The sequence below is a fragment of the Morus notabilis genome, unplaced genomic scaffold, assembly GCF_000414095.1.
Source record: "Morus notabilis unplaced genomic scaffold, ASM41409v2 Scaffold574, whole genome shotgun sequence".
Lineage (NCBI taxonomy): Eukaryota > Viridiplantae > Streptophyta > Magnoliopsida > Rosales > Moraceae > Morus > Morus notabilis.
This window is the reverse complement of record NW_010365017.1, coordinates 29,785-46,768: the sequence shown is the minus strand read 5'-3', so window position 1 is coordinate 46,768 and position 16,984 is coordinate 29,785. Positions and strand designations below refer to the sequence as shown.

General features: G+C 32.9%; 2 protein-coding genes across 2 annotated transcripts; both read left to right on the top strand.

The window, feature by feature from the left end:
* The first annotated feature begins 4,127 nt into the window (after positions 1 to 4,127).
* On the top strand, positions 4,128 to 7,151 carry LOC21395125 (DDRGK domain-containing protein 1). The gene is made up of 8 exons (XM_024171676.1): positions 4,128 to 4,362; positions 4,464 to 4,566; positions 4,921 to 5,015; positions 5,651 to 5,752; positions 5,857 to 6,018; positions 6,443 to 6,499; positions 6,583 to 6,619; positions 6,868 to 7,151. Exons 1-8 carry the CDS (start codon positions 4,243 to 4,245, stop codon positions 7,071 to 7,073), a joined length of 882 nt encoding a protein of 293 aa, XP_024027444.1. The 5' UTR covers positions 4,128 to 4,242; the 3' UTR covers positions 7,074 to 7,151.
* Positions 7,152 to 10,758: 3,607 nt separating this feature from the next.
* LOC21395124 (COBRA-like protein 10) lies at positions 10,759 to 14,767 on the top strand. The gene is made up of 3 exons (XM_024171662.1): positions 10,759 to 11,332; positions 12,669 to 12,994; positions 13,631 to 14,767. Exons 1-3 carry the CDS (start codon positions 10,759 to 10,761, stop codon positions 14,765 to 14,767), a joined length of 2,037 nt encoding a protein of 678 aa, XP_024027430.1.
* The last annotated feature ends 2,217 nt before the right edge of the window (positions 14,768 to 16,984 follow it).

The window sequence follows — 16,984 nt, the reverse complement described above, 5'->3', positions numbered from 1 at the left end:
ATAGTGTTCAGAGGTTGACTGTCAAATAAGGAAATAAATTATAAAACTAGAAAATTACAAAAGAAAAGGAAACAAAATAAAATTACACATAAATTAGGAGAAATCATATATTTAATTTGGGGAAGAAATCTGGCCAATTTGCTCTGATATTGATGGAGAAATTCAGATTCAACACCAAGGGGACACGTGTCGCAACGTGATTGGCAGTGAGGAGGAAAAGCGTCACGTGTCGTGGGCGGATTGGGCGGACGGAGCTGGCGATGGTCAGACATGGGACAAGGTTGATAGCTGGCGCGACTTCATTGGTAAATCAGACTGGCATTGCATACGCGGGACCCACGCGGGAGAAGCTGAAACGCGCGCTGATGTCTGCGTGGAAGGAACGCGCGCGTTGAGGCCATGCGTGCAGGTGACGCGTGTGAGGAAGAGTGAGGAAACGTGGGAGAGCTGGAATCAGCTTGTGGCTCGGCTCACGCGGCTCTCCCTCTCTCTGATCGGCTTGTGCGGCTCGGCTGAGAGCTTGGCTCTGAGTGGTTTGAAAACATGGCTTTCATGGCTTATTCTTGTGTAGTTTTTTATACTGCTTTCATCAGTAAATAATTAAACAAAAACTAGCCAAATTCCAATTAAAAATATTTTAAATAAAAATAATGTAATTGTTTAATTAAAGCTTAAATATTTTAATATTATATAAATCAAAAGCAGTATTTAGGGTGCATTTTCATGCACTGATCACTAAGTGAGCAAAATTTTTTTAACTCTTAATGGGAGAGTACTTTGACTCTTTTTATGTATTGTTAAATTTACCGACGCGACGCTAATGCTAATTTAACCCCAAACAAAAACTACACTCCACTGCCGAATTTGGATAATTGAAAACCAAATGGGGCACACCTATTATGCTCTTTGAATAACATTTCTACAATCGACGAGAACTTTCTATTGATTAAGGTCAAGAGATTTGAAACACTAAGACCACTTGGTGCACCATACCCTAAATTGTTGACGCAACTATTACTTATTAGAACAAAATAAGTTCTAAAGACAAGAGAATATCTTTAGTTTTTAATTTTGATTCCTGTTTACTAGGAGAGTTTCTTACATTAGATTATTAAATTGAAAATATATACACAGGTTAAAATGGGAACTTTTCAGTAGTTCCTTTCTTCTCACTTTTACTAGGACTATATGTTGAGCAAGTTGATCAACGTCAGTCTAATCTCGATGTTGATCACATATTATTATTTCGGTCCCGACATCACGTTCATGTAATATTTTTGTTTTCGTTTAAAAAAAAATGTAACAAAATTACTATTACCAAACAAATTTTTTGGTCGTTTTGTTTTTAAAAATAAAAAAACAAATGGTAGTTACCAAACATGTTTTTTATTTAAAAAATGAAACACAAGAATAAGAAAAAGTACTTAAAAAAATTACCAAACGGGGCTTAGGAAAAAATATATATTTCACCATTTAACGCAAACTAGTTTAAAACGCACAACTAATTTAAAACAATGGTCATATAATTCAGCGGGGAAAAAAAAGAAGAAGAAAAGAAAGGATAAAAGAAATAAAGCCAAAAGTAAGAAAAAATATATAAATCAAAAGATAGGGAAGAACAACAACAAAAAGACAACTTAAGAAAACAACTTGTTTAAAATGTTTCGCAACTAAAGCTGTAAATTATAAGAATCATAAGTATAAGTAAAAAATGTTTATGTAGAGACACATTTAAAAAAATTAATTTAACAAAATAATTACATAAAAAAATATTTTAAATAACAGTAAGAAAAATATTTAATGAAATACATTTAAAAATATATAAAAATTAAATGTTAAAAGGTGAATCTAATCTAACATATATAAAAGAGCTAAAGCTCTTTTATGTGGTAACACCTCCTCATCTCTCTCATTTTTTCTTTCTTACTTTCTTTAATATTTATTTGACCTCCTTTTTTTTGTTTGGAGTTTTTCTGGTAGGCTGCATTACCGATAGTCTCAGTATTTAATCGTTAAATCTGATCAAAATTACATTAAATTGAAAAAATATGTAGAACATATAGATTCTGATACATATCTGATAGCTGAAAAATAAGAAACTACTAGAGAAACTCTCTTATTTTATATACTTTTACTCCCTCTTTTTTTTACTTTTTAATTATTTTTTCTTGCATATTTATTTTTCAGTTTTTTCTCAAGTACTTTCTGTTTCTAAACATTTAACTCTTTTATTATATACTTTTTTGAAATATTTTTTTCTTTTAATTTATTTATATTAAAAATTTTCTTTTAAATAGGCATTTACTTCATTTTTTATTATTATTATTTTTTTTTCTAAAATATCCCCTAAAGTTTAATTATTTTTAGCTATTATTATGTCATATGTAATCTAATATAACGTATATAAAAAGAGCCAAATTCCTTATTGGACTTTAGATTATAAAATGACAACGTGTTTGCATCATTCTTCTTTTTTTTTTTTAACTTTTCTTCTTTTTAATTTTTATTTTATTTCTCCTTTTTTTATTTTACCTATTGTCTTTTTTGTTTCCCCTTTGACATTTCATTTTTCTTTTACAATTTCCTTCTTGAAAATATTTTTTTTTTCTTATTTTATTTTAATTAATATAAATCTTTTCAATACTTAAGTTTTTTTTTTAATAAAAAAACTCCTATATAGTTTTAATATATTCTCTCTTAATGTAATTTTTTCAAATACATTTTTTTCCTTCTTACTCTAATTAATGAACTTAATTTTTAAATAGGCTACATATTTTAACACGGGATCAAACTTATAAAGTAATTCTCCACATAAATAGCACTTGGCTCAACTAGTAAAAAAATAAGGGAGGCAAAAGAAAAAAGAAAAAAAAACTAAAGAAAAAAGATAAAGGAGTTTCAAAAAAGAGGTTAATTGCCACTGAGTTTCTATTTAATCTCACTTTAGTTTCTGACTTTTCAAACATTGCACAGATGGTCGTTTAGGCTTTATTTTGTTTCAGTTTTAATCCTTCAATCAATTATGCGTTAAAATTTAATGAAATTTGTGTAAATTAGAGTCCAAACTAAAAATAGCTAAAATTTTAGGTCTGTATATGAAAATTATCTTTTAGTTTTTTTGTATTATTTCAGTCTTTAAATTTTATATGTTTCCAATTTTAATCCATAATTTATACAGATTATGTCAAATATTTAACACCAAGTACACAGAAGGACCGAAACTGAAACAGAATAAAACCTCAGAGACCAACTGTGCGATGTTTGAAAAATAAGAGACTTAAATGGAATTGAAGCTAAAGCTCGGCGTAGGGGACTATTTGTAAGATTAATTAAAAAATAATAAATAGAAAGAAACAGGGCCGACAATATGAGTCACAACTCAAAAACGACACGAATTTTGTTGGTTAGGGTTGAGAAAAAAGATGTACGGGTTAGAATTGGGTCGACCTGAAATTGACGCGAAAAATACGGGTTAATTTTGGGTTGGACCCGCCTAACCAGAACACGACACGAAACTTGTGAAAAATAAAGAAATATATAAACTTGTGATATCATGATAGTTATACTCAAAATTTAATACTATTATTTATTTAATTTTGATGAATGTTATTGTAATTTAGCGTATTATGAATTTTAAGTTATTTTTAATATGTAAAAAATAAAAAAATATATATAATTTTCGTGTTAATTTTGAGTATATAAGTTAATTTTGTATCACAAATTATTTTCGGATCCTATTAATACATAAAATGATTGTGTCATATAAAGGATGTTTGGTAGATGGATTCGTTCCCTGATTCGAATCATGATTCGTGATTCGCTACAGTATTTTCTCTCATGAAAAATTCACGTAAATAAAAAATAATTCGAATCACATGATTTGAATCCTCTAACCAAACGTCCTTTAAAAATTTTAAAAATTTTAAAAAAATTTTTTTGTCACGAATCGTATTAAAATTAACAATAAAAAGAAATAATTAAAACACTATAGGAATTTTGAATCCTCTAACCAAACGTCCTTTAAAAATTTTAAAAATTTTAAAAATTTTTTTTTGTCACGAATCGTATTAAAATTAACAATAAAAAGAAATAATTAAAACACTATAGGAAAAGCCACCCTGCTCAGACAGCTAAACGGGTGAACGAAACGGCCCCATTGTGAATCAACTGAGTTTCAATTCTCTATTTTCATTCCTCCCACGTTTCCTGTCTTCTCTTGTATTCTCTCAAATCGTTTCGGCAATGGAGGAACTCCTGGCTGCGATTCTCTCAGTGCTTCTCGTCATCGCACTGATTCCGCTCTATCTTTGGAAACGCCGCCAAGACTCCCGATCGCCTGATCATCATCGCGAAGAACCTCAGGTTTCGATTTTCCTTGCTATTTTCTTCCGATTTTCCTTCCTTCCTTCCAAACAAACAAGAATTTTCTCCTCAATTGATTCATGAATTTGCTTCGGATTCAGGTCCCGAGAACAGAGACTGTGGTTCGCGCCACCGCCGCTCGGCGTATGCGCCGGAGACCCGCTTCTGGAGCCAGCTCTTCGTCGGCGCCACCGCCTCAAGAAGGTTTCGCTTCGTTTTTCGCTTTTTTTAAAAATTAAATTTTAAATTAATCCAATTAGCAAACAGAGTTACGAGAAATATTAGGGCTTTATTTTTGTGCATGGATAATGGCTGATTTGAAGTTATGAGAATTGCGATGTGGAGGAATTTAATGTGGTTTTTGTAGAGGGATTTGTGGTAGAGGCTAAAGAGAAAATGAAGAAGATCATAACAAATTTTCAATTATATGGGCATTGTGAAGATAATTTTGCATGTTTGTGTAATTTGTTTTTAATATATTTATTGTTACTTCAATGGCTGTCAAACTAAACTTCCATTTTTCCTAGAATAATTTGAATCAATCGTTAATTAATGCAGAAGCTGTTGATGAGAGTGAGGATGAAGAGCCCTATGAAGCTAGAGCATCAACGAAAAAGGAAAAGAAACGGCAAGAGCGGGAAGCGCAAAGACAGGCAATTGTTTTCTCTGCTTTCTTGTTTACCATTTTACTGAAGCCATTTTTGTTTTCTTAGTCCTTGTTATGGCCCTAGTCATCAATGTCCGGAAAAGCCCTAGTTTGAATGAATTGCTTAGGAATATGGACTCCAAAACCAGAATGACTATAGTTGTTTATTTTTGGCGTTATGAGTGAGGTTTATAAGATAACCAACATGTTTGACTGCCATATCTTTCTAGGAGAAAAATGTCAACCCAACTGTAAACTAAGGGTGTTACTAGTTTGTAATGGATTTTAGTCGCAAAGTGAAAGGATGTAGAAAGGAAAGATGGGGAATGGAGAAATGAATGAAGTATTTAATTCAAGTGTATGCTTATCTACTAAGAATTAAATTGCATAATTGCATTTACGGTCTAGTAAGTAAACGCATGAATGGGAGGAAAGAGAATGAGTCATTCTCTTTTTATTTATGAATTAAATGCACTCTAAGTGCTTAAATACATGGGAAAGATTTGGCTTACAGTTCATAAAGTAGATAACTTGACGTTGTTTTTGGTCTTTGGTTCTTGTGTGTTTTTTCATGAGAATGCTTCTTTTATATTTTTTTGAACCTGCACTGCATATACATTTTGTACTATCTACTGTGTTTAGGCTGAACAAGCTTCACGTGAGTCAAGGAAAACAAAACAAGACTATTATGTTGAAAAGAGGAGGCAGAAAGATGAGGAGCGTGAGGCACTCGAGCGTAAGCTGGTGGGTGATTCTACCCCTCTTCCTATGGTGTTGGGATTTTGGCGTGTTTTTGTCCGTCTATTATAGCGTTCCTTCATTGAAGAATATGGTCTTTGTTTTCATAGGAAGAAGAAGCCCAGGCCCAAAAGGCCAAGGAAGAGGAAGCTGCTGCATTGGAGTTTGAAAAGTGGAAAGGTGAATTTTCTGTTGATGTTGAAGGTACCACAGAAAATGAAGTGCAAGAGGGAAGTCAAGATAAGCTTTCTAATTTTGTGGAGTACATAAAGGTAGCTTTCAGTTATTTTCCTCTTAGACTCCCAATTTCATGATTATTCTTATTCTCTGTGTGTCGGTTCGAGCCTTGTGATTTTATTTGAAACTAGGGAAAAAATGAATTGCACTAGACTTGCTTGTTTGATAATTACTCGAAGCTCAAACATATAGACTTGGCTTACATACTGAATAATCTCAAGCTCAATGGTATACTGGTTGGTCAAATTTCTGATTTAAACTTGAGAAGAGCTCAAGCTCATGTCAAATAAGCAAGTCATGGTGGCTTATTCCTACATCCTGCCCTGATGAAACTATTTAAGGATATTGTTTCTCAGAGTGTTGATAAATGAAGATGAGGCATCTAAAAAGTTTGTTATGGTGGTAATTCTTAAGAATTGTCTTTTTTTATTTTTTATTTTTTTAATTGTAATCTTGCAGAAACACAAGTGTGTTCCTTTGGAAGATCTTGCTGCGGAGTTCAAGTTAAGGACTCAGGTAGGCTCTGTTCAATTTTCTCTTATAATTATGGTAGTGAACTCCATTAATTTGTTTTAAATTTTCCCCTATTTTTGATGCAGGAATGTATTAATCGCATCACCTCTTTGGAGAGTATGGGTATGTTCCATTCCGATTCCTTATTCAAGTTTTCTCGTCTATTGCGTATTTCCTCTTCACAACTTTTTTGCATTAAAATTTTTATTTTATTTTATGCAACTTTACTAATTATTAGTTAAAGTTTACAGCGCTCCTCAGATTCGTAATTGAATTTTGTGTTGTCTACACCATAATTTGGTATTTGTGTTTTGTACATAAAAAAAGTGACTGCAAAACTTGATATATTGTTTCGTTTCTTCCTATAATAGGGCGACTTTCTGGTGTAATGGATGACAGAGGAAAGTATATATACATCTCTCAAGAAGAAATGCAAGCCGTTGCAGATTATATTAAGCGTCAGGGCAGGGTTAGCATTTCACATCTTGCGAGTAAGTCTAACCAGTTCATCGACTTGGAACCGAAAGCCCAGTTCGTCGAAGAAATTGGTAGTGCAGAGGAGATCATCGTTTCTTGACTCTATTGACTTGGCTATTTTTCTGTTGTATATTGGATAGGAAATTTTACAAAAATGAAAACGACCCTTAATTTGCTAGTGCATCGATGAATTGACATTAGAACTAGAAGTGGATGGGATAAATCACTGAACAAGGTTCATTAGGATACTAGTCTCTTTACTCACTGGACTTGGCTATTTTGCTGTTGTATATTTGAAAGGAAATTTTAGAAAAATGGAAAAGACTTTTATCTCTTCCTGCATATATGAATGAAAAATGCTTTCCGGTGATTGTTCTGGGTTGTGGACTTGTGGTTTGAAAAAAGTTCTTTTTTATGATTTTTTTAGGTACCTTTTTTTTTTTTTTTTTCATCCAAGTAGGAAAAAAAAAACCGAAAATTTCAGAGTTGATTTTTGCGTCCTTGTTGCATTGTACATGAATGAAAGAGCGAATGGCTTATCTATCCTGATACCCAGAAATATTTTCATTTAGCTCATGAAAACGAGACGTTTAAAACACTTCAAGAGCCTTTCTTTTTCTTGCGAATTGTCCACATAAAGAAGAAGTTTAAGAAGTTTCAGAGATATATAAGTCACTGAGACGTTTAAAACACTTCAAGAGCCTTTCTTTTTCTTGCGAATTGTCCATATAAAGAAGTTAAGTTTCAGAGATATATAAGTCACCAACAATAAAAACATAGAGATATATAAGTCACCAACAATAAAAACATAGAGATATATAAGTCATCAACAATAAAAACATAGAGAAAGGGAGAGAAGAAGTTAGAAAGCTTTATTGTTTTTATCAATGACCAATAATATTAAAAAAATTGGAGTGCAATGGCTTTACTGGATTCAGACACTTGGATCGTGAGTTTTACTACTCTTGCTATATAGCAACGCTCATATGAATTGATATTAACCAGAAGTGTGTGAAGGAAAACGTGCACAATATTTGGCTACAATTTTTTGAGGCTTGGAAGCAAAAAAATAAATAATAATAATAATAATAAAATAATAATAATAACAATAACAATAAGAAGAATAACGTGCACAATATTTGGCTACAATTTTTTGAGGCTTGGAAGCAAAAAAATAAATAATAATAATAAACACAATATCTGGCTACAATTTTTTGAGGCTTGGAAGCAAAAATCACATCCGTCAAAGGATTCGGATATGCATAAACATTTACATTTTTCCAAAAAGTATTAATTCAATCTACGCATGTAGTTCATTAAGTATAAGACATGTTTGGTAGCTTGTATTGTATTGTATAAAGTGTATTGTATTGTGTTATCATAATACAATACAGTGTTTGGTGTCATGACATATTGTATAAAGAATGTAAAATTTTAATAATTTTAGGGTCAAAATGTAATTTTTAAAAAATTTTAGAGTCAAAATATAATTTTTCAAAAAGTTTTGGTGTCAAAATTAACTTTTTTAAAATTTTTGGAGTCAAAGTGTAATTTTATAAAAGTTTGGAATTAAAATGTAATTTTACAAAAAAGTTTGGAGTGAAAATATATTTTTAAAAAAATATAAATTTGCATTATACCTCTTAATTTTTCAATAATTATAGGTTCCAAAATGACCTTATATTGGCATGATCCCGACTCCTAATCATACTCAACCGCAACTTAAATCATCAATTCACTATAAAATAATACAATACACTGTACTAAAAATAAGCCGTATTCAATAATAACCTTCCCACGCTTCTCTCTGTCCCTCGCGATCTCTTTCTTCTCATTCCTTAGAAAACCCAGAAAGCCCAACTAGGTTCCAAAATGACCTTATATTGGCATGATCCCGACTCCTAATCATACTCAACCGCAACTTAAATCATCAATTCACTATAAAATAATACAATACACTGTACTAAAAATAAGCCGTATTCAATAATAACCTTCCCACGCTTCTCTCTGTCCCTCGCGATCTCTTTCTTCTCATTCCTTAGAAAACCCAGAAAGCCCAACTAAAGCTTCCAACTCCCTTGTTCGTTTACTCCCTTAACTCAAAAAAAAAAAACAATGCCAGAACATCAACAACCAAAGCCTTTCTTTGAAAAATTATAAAAGAAAACCTCCACCGAAGAAGATATATACTACAATACAATGGAGGATTTGTTGGGTTTGTTCACAAATGATAAACCTACCCATTAAATTGAAGTTGATTATTTCGAACTAGTTTCATTTCAGAATAAGTATCGACAGAGCCGACCAGTTGTTTTGTTGTTTTTGTATCTTGGTTTGTTTACATCGTCTTCTATGTCTTTGATGATCCAAAATTGCTTCTATAAAACTGTTCCCAAAATATTGCGTCTCTGAAATTATTTTTGCGTGTTTGGATCGTTTTTTTAAAACGATTTTTACTTATTTTAAAAAGTAAAAAATAAAATAAAAACGAAATGATATTTATTTAGTAAATATTTTAAAAATAAAAATAAAAAGAAAAATAGTGACTGTGTTCGGAGTTAATTTTGTTTTTGAAAGAAATAAAAAATAATTAAAAATTATTTTCACTTTTTTATTTTATTTTTTTAATACTTATCAATAATATTATAATATATTAATTAATAAATATAATTTTATTTTTTATTATATTCAAAATAACCTCTTATAAAATTAAAAACGCAATTTTAGAATTAGTCATTCTCAAAATAATCTTATTTTTATTTTTTTTTTATTCAAAACGAAATCATTTTTAAAAAAACACATAATATTTCTCCATTTCAATTCTATCATATGTACCCAAAGGGGGATTGAATTATCCTATCTTATGCAATATAAGCTGCAAAGGACGGCAGTGTCCAAGCGATGTGTGACTCCTGCAGTGTACTCACTTTTTGAAATTCCAACTATGCGTCTACGCCCAAGTCCATGTCCTCCGGTGTTGGCAATAGAGCTTTTTCTTCTATTGCTGACAAAAATAATTAAGAAATTTTAAAGCGAAAAACATATGAAACTCGTCAATAATTAATCAAAAACGTATAAAAATCCACATGATATTGCATTATATATGTATATTTCAAAGCTATTAATACTCAGTTTTTTGTTTTTTTTGGTTCATCAGGAGATCTGAAAATGCAAAAATTGCCTACCACACCGCCGAAACTTATAATCTTTGAAACTAACGAATTGTTTCCTAACCTAAAATTAGCTTCTTCCATCACAGAGACAGCTCTTTACATTTTTCTTTTTTTTAAAAAAATGAGATTTTTACAGTACGATATTAAGAAAAAAAATCTTATAGAATAGACCTTGTATTTGAACCGTTAGATTTATGTTAAGGTTCATATGCTTTGCATATATTTTCTTTTTATCTAGGAAACATAATTTAATAAAAAATTTTCCAATAAAACAACAATTAAAACTAGGAAACATATAATTAAGCTAGAAAGTTTTATTTTAATGAAGGGTAAGAAGACAATTTTTTTGGTCCTTAAAAAAAAAAAAAAATCCTGCGAACCAGACGCTGAAACCAACGGAAGAGAATGCAAAGCTGACCATGTCTTCCCAACGTCTCTCCCTCCTATTTTTGTAAAACATTTCTCCTCTTTCTCTCTCATGGGGTTTCCTCCGACAAACTCCCACTCTTCTCTCTCTCTCTCTCTCTCCTCGCAGAACGCGGCAACACCGCCGATTCTGAAATATATCCTCCTCTCTAAACACTTTCTCTCTCCTGATATCAAGACCCAACAATGAAGAAACCACTCCCATTTCTCTTTCTCGCGTTAATAATAATAATATCAACATTCTGGCGGGTGGAGATCTGCTACGGCCAGGACTATGATTACAACGACGGCGGCAAGCCGAAGGCGGCGCCGCCGCCGGAGGTGCAGGACTGCAACGGAATATTCTTGTCGTACACGTTCATCTCGCGCGTGAAGGAGTTGCCGCACGTGAAGAACGTATCGGCGCAGGCGTGGGCGTTCAAGGCCGAGGCGGCGGTGCTCAATGCCGGGAAGGATGAGCTCAAGGCGTGGAAGATGTTTGTTGGGTTTCAGCACGACGAGATCTTGGTGTCGGTCGACGGCGCCGTCGTTATGGACGGCGGGGATTTCCCGATGGCCGTGGGGAACGGGACGTACTTCTCGGGGTTTTCGTTGGCGGACTTGAAGACGGCGATCGAGACGGCCGGGGATTATGATCAGATTCAGGCCACCGTCGGGATCATCGGCACGATGTTCGGGCTCAAGCCGAAGGCGGTTCCGATGCCGAAGACGATTCGGCTCGAAAATGATGGATTCCAGTGCCCGGCGCCTCACCGTCATGGTAGGTTTTCTGGTAATTCATCATGCATTAAAATTAGAAAAAATGAATAATAATATATAGTTTTTTTGAAGGATAAATATGTAGTTATGTAGTTGTGTTATTTTAAAGATGAGATAGAGCTATTTCCTTAAAAAAAACAAAAAATAATAATTTTTTCTTCTGAATTTGGGGTGTTGATTTGAGCTGATTTATCGCTAAGCAATATCTGCAATCACATAATAGAATTATTGTGTATTAACTACCAAAAAAAAAAATTAGAATTATTGTGTATTAGCTATAATATTGAATGTTCTATCTTTACTACTGCAACAAGTTTTCTTACGTGCTAGCTCTGTGTAATGAGCTAATATTTGTTTTACTATAACATGAAACACTTTTTTTTTTTTTTTTTTTTTTTTTTTGCAAAATGATCATTTTAAGAACAAATAAATTTAATTATATGTGTGAATAACTTATCTTATGACATAATTCTTTTTAGTATGCAAATAAATTTTTTTAGACAAGTTTCCACACAGCTCAACCAGTAAAAGAATATTCTGACCTAAAAAGAAGAGACAAGAATAGCTTGTTATATAAAGTGGAAAAGGAGAAAACAATGCAACGTAAGAATGGGTTGCAAATTTCTCAAATTCATCTTTAAGACGGTGAGAGAGTTTTTTTTTAGTGAGAATTATGAAAAATTAGAAATGATTTTTTATCAAACAAACACAAACATAATATTTTATGCTGTCACAATTTTTTTTACTCTTATATAAAAAGTAGTGATACAACTAAGACTGTTATACATAAAATTAAATGTTTGAAACTTGTAGGGGCACACAAATTTAGGCTAATAACTATCTTAAGGTGTAGAGTTCAAATATATATATAGTTTAGCCAGAAGTTTACACCTGACTTCATCTTAAGGTGTAGGTGTAGAGTTCAAATCTATTGTTTATAGAAAGAAGGGGAAAAAAAATACATAGTTGAATTAAATCATCAACAAAACATCTAAATACTACAACAGAAACTTTGAATATTAAGGTGTCGTTTATTTCACCGATTTAAGTTTAGAATTCGAGTTTTACTATAGTAAAAAACTCTCAAAACAGTCGCATCTAACTTTTTATTACAGTAAAAAACTCACATAAAGTCACATCTCAACTCAAATTAAAAACTCGAATTAGTCAACTAAATGGACTAACAAAATATAAATTTAACCATGCATCCGGTGATACACGACCAAACTACAGACATTGTGAAGTACTTTTTAATTTTTTTTTAATTTTTTTAAGTTTCTGCTTGTAAAAACACTGTCAAGTACTTCTTTACGTACTTTTTTCTCTTTTACATACAGGAACCAGTGCAATGTACGTATGCTGTAAGAGCGACCCAAAATACAAGGCCAAGACGACCAAAACGACAAAGTTTCTCCCCCGCCAAAACGGCGACTTATCCTTCACATACGACATCATCCAGGCCTTCTCAGGAAACTACCTTGCCCAAGTCACCATAGACAACAATAACTCCTTGGGACGCCTTGACCACTGGAACTTGACATGGGAATGGACCAGAGGAGAGTTCATCTACGCCATGAGAGGAGCTTATACCCACCGCCATGACTCCTCCGACTGCATCTACGGCCCCGCCGGACTGTACTACAAAGACCTTGATTTTTCTCAGGCAAGCATAAAAAAAAAAAAAAAAAATTAATATCCTTCATACTTCAAATTTCTAATCAAATCTTTTATATTATGATAAGAAGTAACAAATTATGTCTTGAATGCCATTTACATAAATATTCAAATTAATAGAACGATCTTTTGACTTGAAATGAATTAGCTGGATAACAAAGGAGACATTAGATTTCAACTCCTTATAATAACATATACCAATTTTCCAATATATCATTCTAAAATGGTATATAAAGATATTCATTCATACCAATCATAATTTTCAATTAAAATTTGGACTCAGATGTCTATCCACTTTTAGATTTTCAATTTAATATTTAACCAATCAAATTATATCACATATTTAAATAATTTGAAGTACTTTTAATTGACTTTTATATGTTATTTCAAAAAAATTATTTACGTTGTATAATGTAATTGGTTAAATACTAGATCTCAACACAAAAATTAGATAGATATCATCACATATGCTAAAATGATGACAAAATATTGATAGACATAAATCTAATATTAAAAGAGAGCAATTACTTACACCAAACATCTCCATTCACATATTATTGTCTAAATTTTAGTTAGCATTTCCATTAATCCAAATAACATTTATTGCCCTTGCTCATGGTCTCAGGTGATGAACTGCCAAAAGAAGCCGACGATCTCCGACCTCCCGGCCGACCGAGCCGAGGACGAGAAGGTCGGAAAACTGCCCTTCTGCTGCAGAAACGGAACTCTGTTACCACCCCAAATGGACTCCAACAAATCAAGGTCCATTTTCCAGTTGCAAGTCTACAAAGTCCCACCTGACGTCAGCAACCGGACCACCTTCTACCCTCCTCAGAAGTGGCAAGTCGACGGCGTCCTCAACCCCGACTACAAATGCGGCTCCCCCCTCCGCGTCGACCCCACCGAGTTCCCCGACCCCTCCGGCCTCCAGTCGGTGACGACCGCCATCGCCAGCTGGCAAGTCGTCTGCAACATCACCCGCCCGAAGACCAGGCATTCCCGCTGCTGCGTCTCCTTCTCTGCCTACTACAACGACTCCGTCGTCCCCTGCAATACCTGCGCCTGCGGGTGCGGCCAGAAGACGACGGGGTCTTTTGATATCACGACCACGACATGTGACCCAGAGGCGCAGCCACTACTGCTTCCTCCGGAGGCACTTCTGGTCCCGTTCGCAAACCGGACGGAGAAGGCCAAGGCATGGGCTAGGATCAAGCACAATAATATCCCCAAAACATTGCCGTGTCCGGACAACTGCGGGTTGAGCATGAACTGGCACATAAACACCGACTACAAGAGCGGGTGGACGGCCAGGATAACGCTCTTCAACTGGCTGAATACCTCTTTCGACGACTGGTTCGCCGCGATTCAGATGAAAAAAGCTTACCCCGGATACGAAAACGTTTACTCCTTCAACGGGACAAGACTCCCTGACGTAAACAATACAATATTCTTGCAAGGGCTTCCGGGGCTGAACTACTTGATGGGGATGACGAACGGGACGAACCCGAGGACTGACCCTAGGGTTCCCGGGAAGCAACAATCGGTGATTTCGTTCGCCAAGAAGCGGACGCCGGGGATCGACGTTCGCGGCGGGGACGGGTTTCCGACGAAGGTTTTCTTCAACGGGGAGGAGTGTGAGATTCCGGTGCATTTTCCGACGAGTAGCTCGCGGCGTAGAAGGGCTGAAGTCGGTCTGGGGTTGCCGGTTTTGGTTGCTGCTGCGCTGACTTTTGTACTGGTGGTTGATCGGCATTTGCATTGATATGTTCATAGATGCATACGTACAGCTTTTGGGGGGTTTCGTTTTGGTAAAATTCTCCTATATTACTGACAAAGTTAATTCGATAGATAACAAATATAAGTTAATTTTTCAAAAAAAAAAAAAAAAAAAAAGTTTACGCAGCAGTAGTGGTGTCCAACATGACAATGAAAATCACCTTATTTAATGTGGGACCCATTGCGTGAAAAACGTTTTTCTCAATTCATGAACTTTAAAATATTTTGTTTTGTTATTTATTTTTATTTTTTCTGGCGATAGATTAGACCCAGTCTGTCTTAAAATGAATTTAGTTTTCCTCTTAGATTTTATGGAAAAATTGTCATTTCAGGGATTATTTTCAAGTTTGTTTTCAACTAGTTTCTTCTACACAACATTTAATTAGAATGTTAGAAAATCTCTCCTGGTTTTATAATTTAGAAACTATAAAGTCTTCACAAATGCAATAATTTAACAAATATTGCCTTTAGACCTTGTTTGAATATTTGCCCAATTGTTTTAATTATTTTTTTTCCCTTTTTCTTTTCCCTATATCTGCAGTAGCAAGGGGATCAATGAGCTCGGAATATACAGCTATGGAGAAGATTGAGCTTGAGGAAAATTAATCATATTTATGATGAGGGGATTGTAACAAAAAAAAAAAAAAAAAGTGATGTAGTATGATAACTTGTATGGGAGTTTAACTAGCACTGTAAAAGCTAGTTATCTGGCTATACAAGTGTTGGAACTTGGATGGATTATCAAGGTGTCTCGAATGATTTATGATTCATGGTAGATTCTTTATTTGTTTGTTTACCTTTTTTTTTTTTTTTTTTTTTTTTTTCCCTTTTTTTTTTTTTTTTTTTTTTATTCCCTTGTATATTTACTATTGGAAATCTTAGGAAACAGTTTAATTGAAAGAAATTTCAGGAAAGGAGAGATTTTCTTGATCTCACTATTGTGCTTTTTATTTGTTACACTACTTAAAAATGTGCGTGACTCATTTAAAATTACGGTTATATAAATTATTATTAAAAAAAAGAAAAAAGAAAAAAAGAAATAATGAAAAAACGAGAAAAAAGATCTAAAGCAAAAGATAGTAAAAATGGACCAAAAACACTTAAAAAAAAACTTGTGCGAAATGTTACGCACATTTTATTAGTGTACGAAATGTTCGCAATTAAAGTTGAAATTTATGAGGATCACAAGCAAAAAAATATTTATGTACGGACAATTTGAGAATAAATTGTTAGAAAAAAAAAAGAGAAAGAAAAAAGAGAGCATAAAAGAAATAAAGATGAAAGCGAGAAAGAAGATTTAAAGCAAAGGACAAGGAAGAAAAAGACAAAAAAATAAAAATAAAAAATAAAAACTTATGCTAAATGGTACGCACAGTTTTCTAGTGTGTAAAATATTTCACTATAAAAACTGAAATGTATGAAGATCACAGGTAATATATGTATATATATATATATATATATTTATGTCATAATACATTTGAGAATAAATTAAGCAAAGTAATTCAAAAAAAGTAATATTTTAGATAAACGTAAAAAAAGTATTTAAATGAAATATATTTAGAAATATAAAAAACTCAAAGATAAAAGATGCAATAAAAAAATAAGAAAAAAAAGAAAGAAAAAAAAAGAAAAACTTAAAAAAAAAGCTAAAAAAGAAAAGAAAAAAAAAACTCTCTCAAAACACATTCTCTTAGTATGTAGGTATAGATATAGATATAACTCAACGTTTAGGGATAAAAGCGGAAAGAGCAAAAAAAAAAAAAATTGAAAAAACCATGAAAATATTTGTCCATATAACTGTAAATTTCGGTGCCATTATCGGACATTTTACCTGTATAGTGGTAAAGTATAACGAGCTATTAAGACTAACACAAAAATTTATTTATTGTAATTAGTAAAAATATATAAATAAGAAACGCATGAACGTAATACCACATCGCCCACAAACAAAGAATTGCTTATTTGAGCAAATATATGAGACTATATAAAAATATAATTAATTTATGAGGTTCGACTTCAAGGAGATGCTTATTTGTCTATGTAAGAAGTGCGATTAATAACCCTTTTTCCAAAGAATATGTCCACGAGATTTCACCAAAATAACCACATTTTGTTTTCAACTTTAAACACTTAAAAAGTTTTCTTGAAACTAGTTTCAACTAAATTATAAAAACAGAAATTGTAGTAAATGTAACATTTAGAA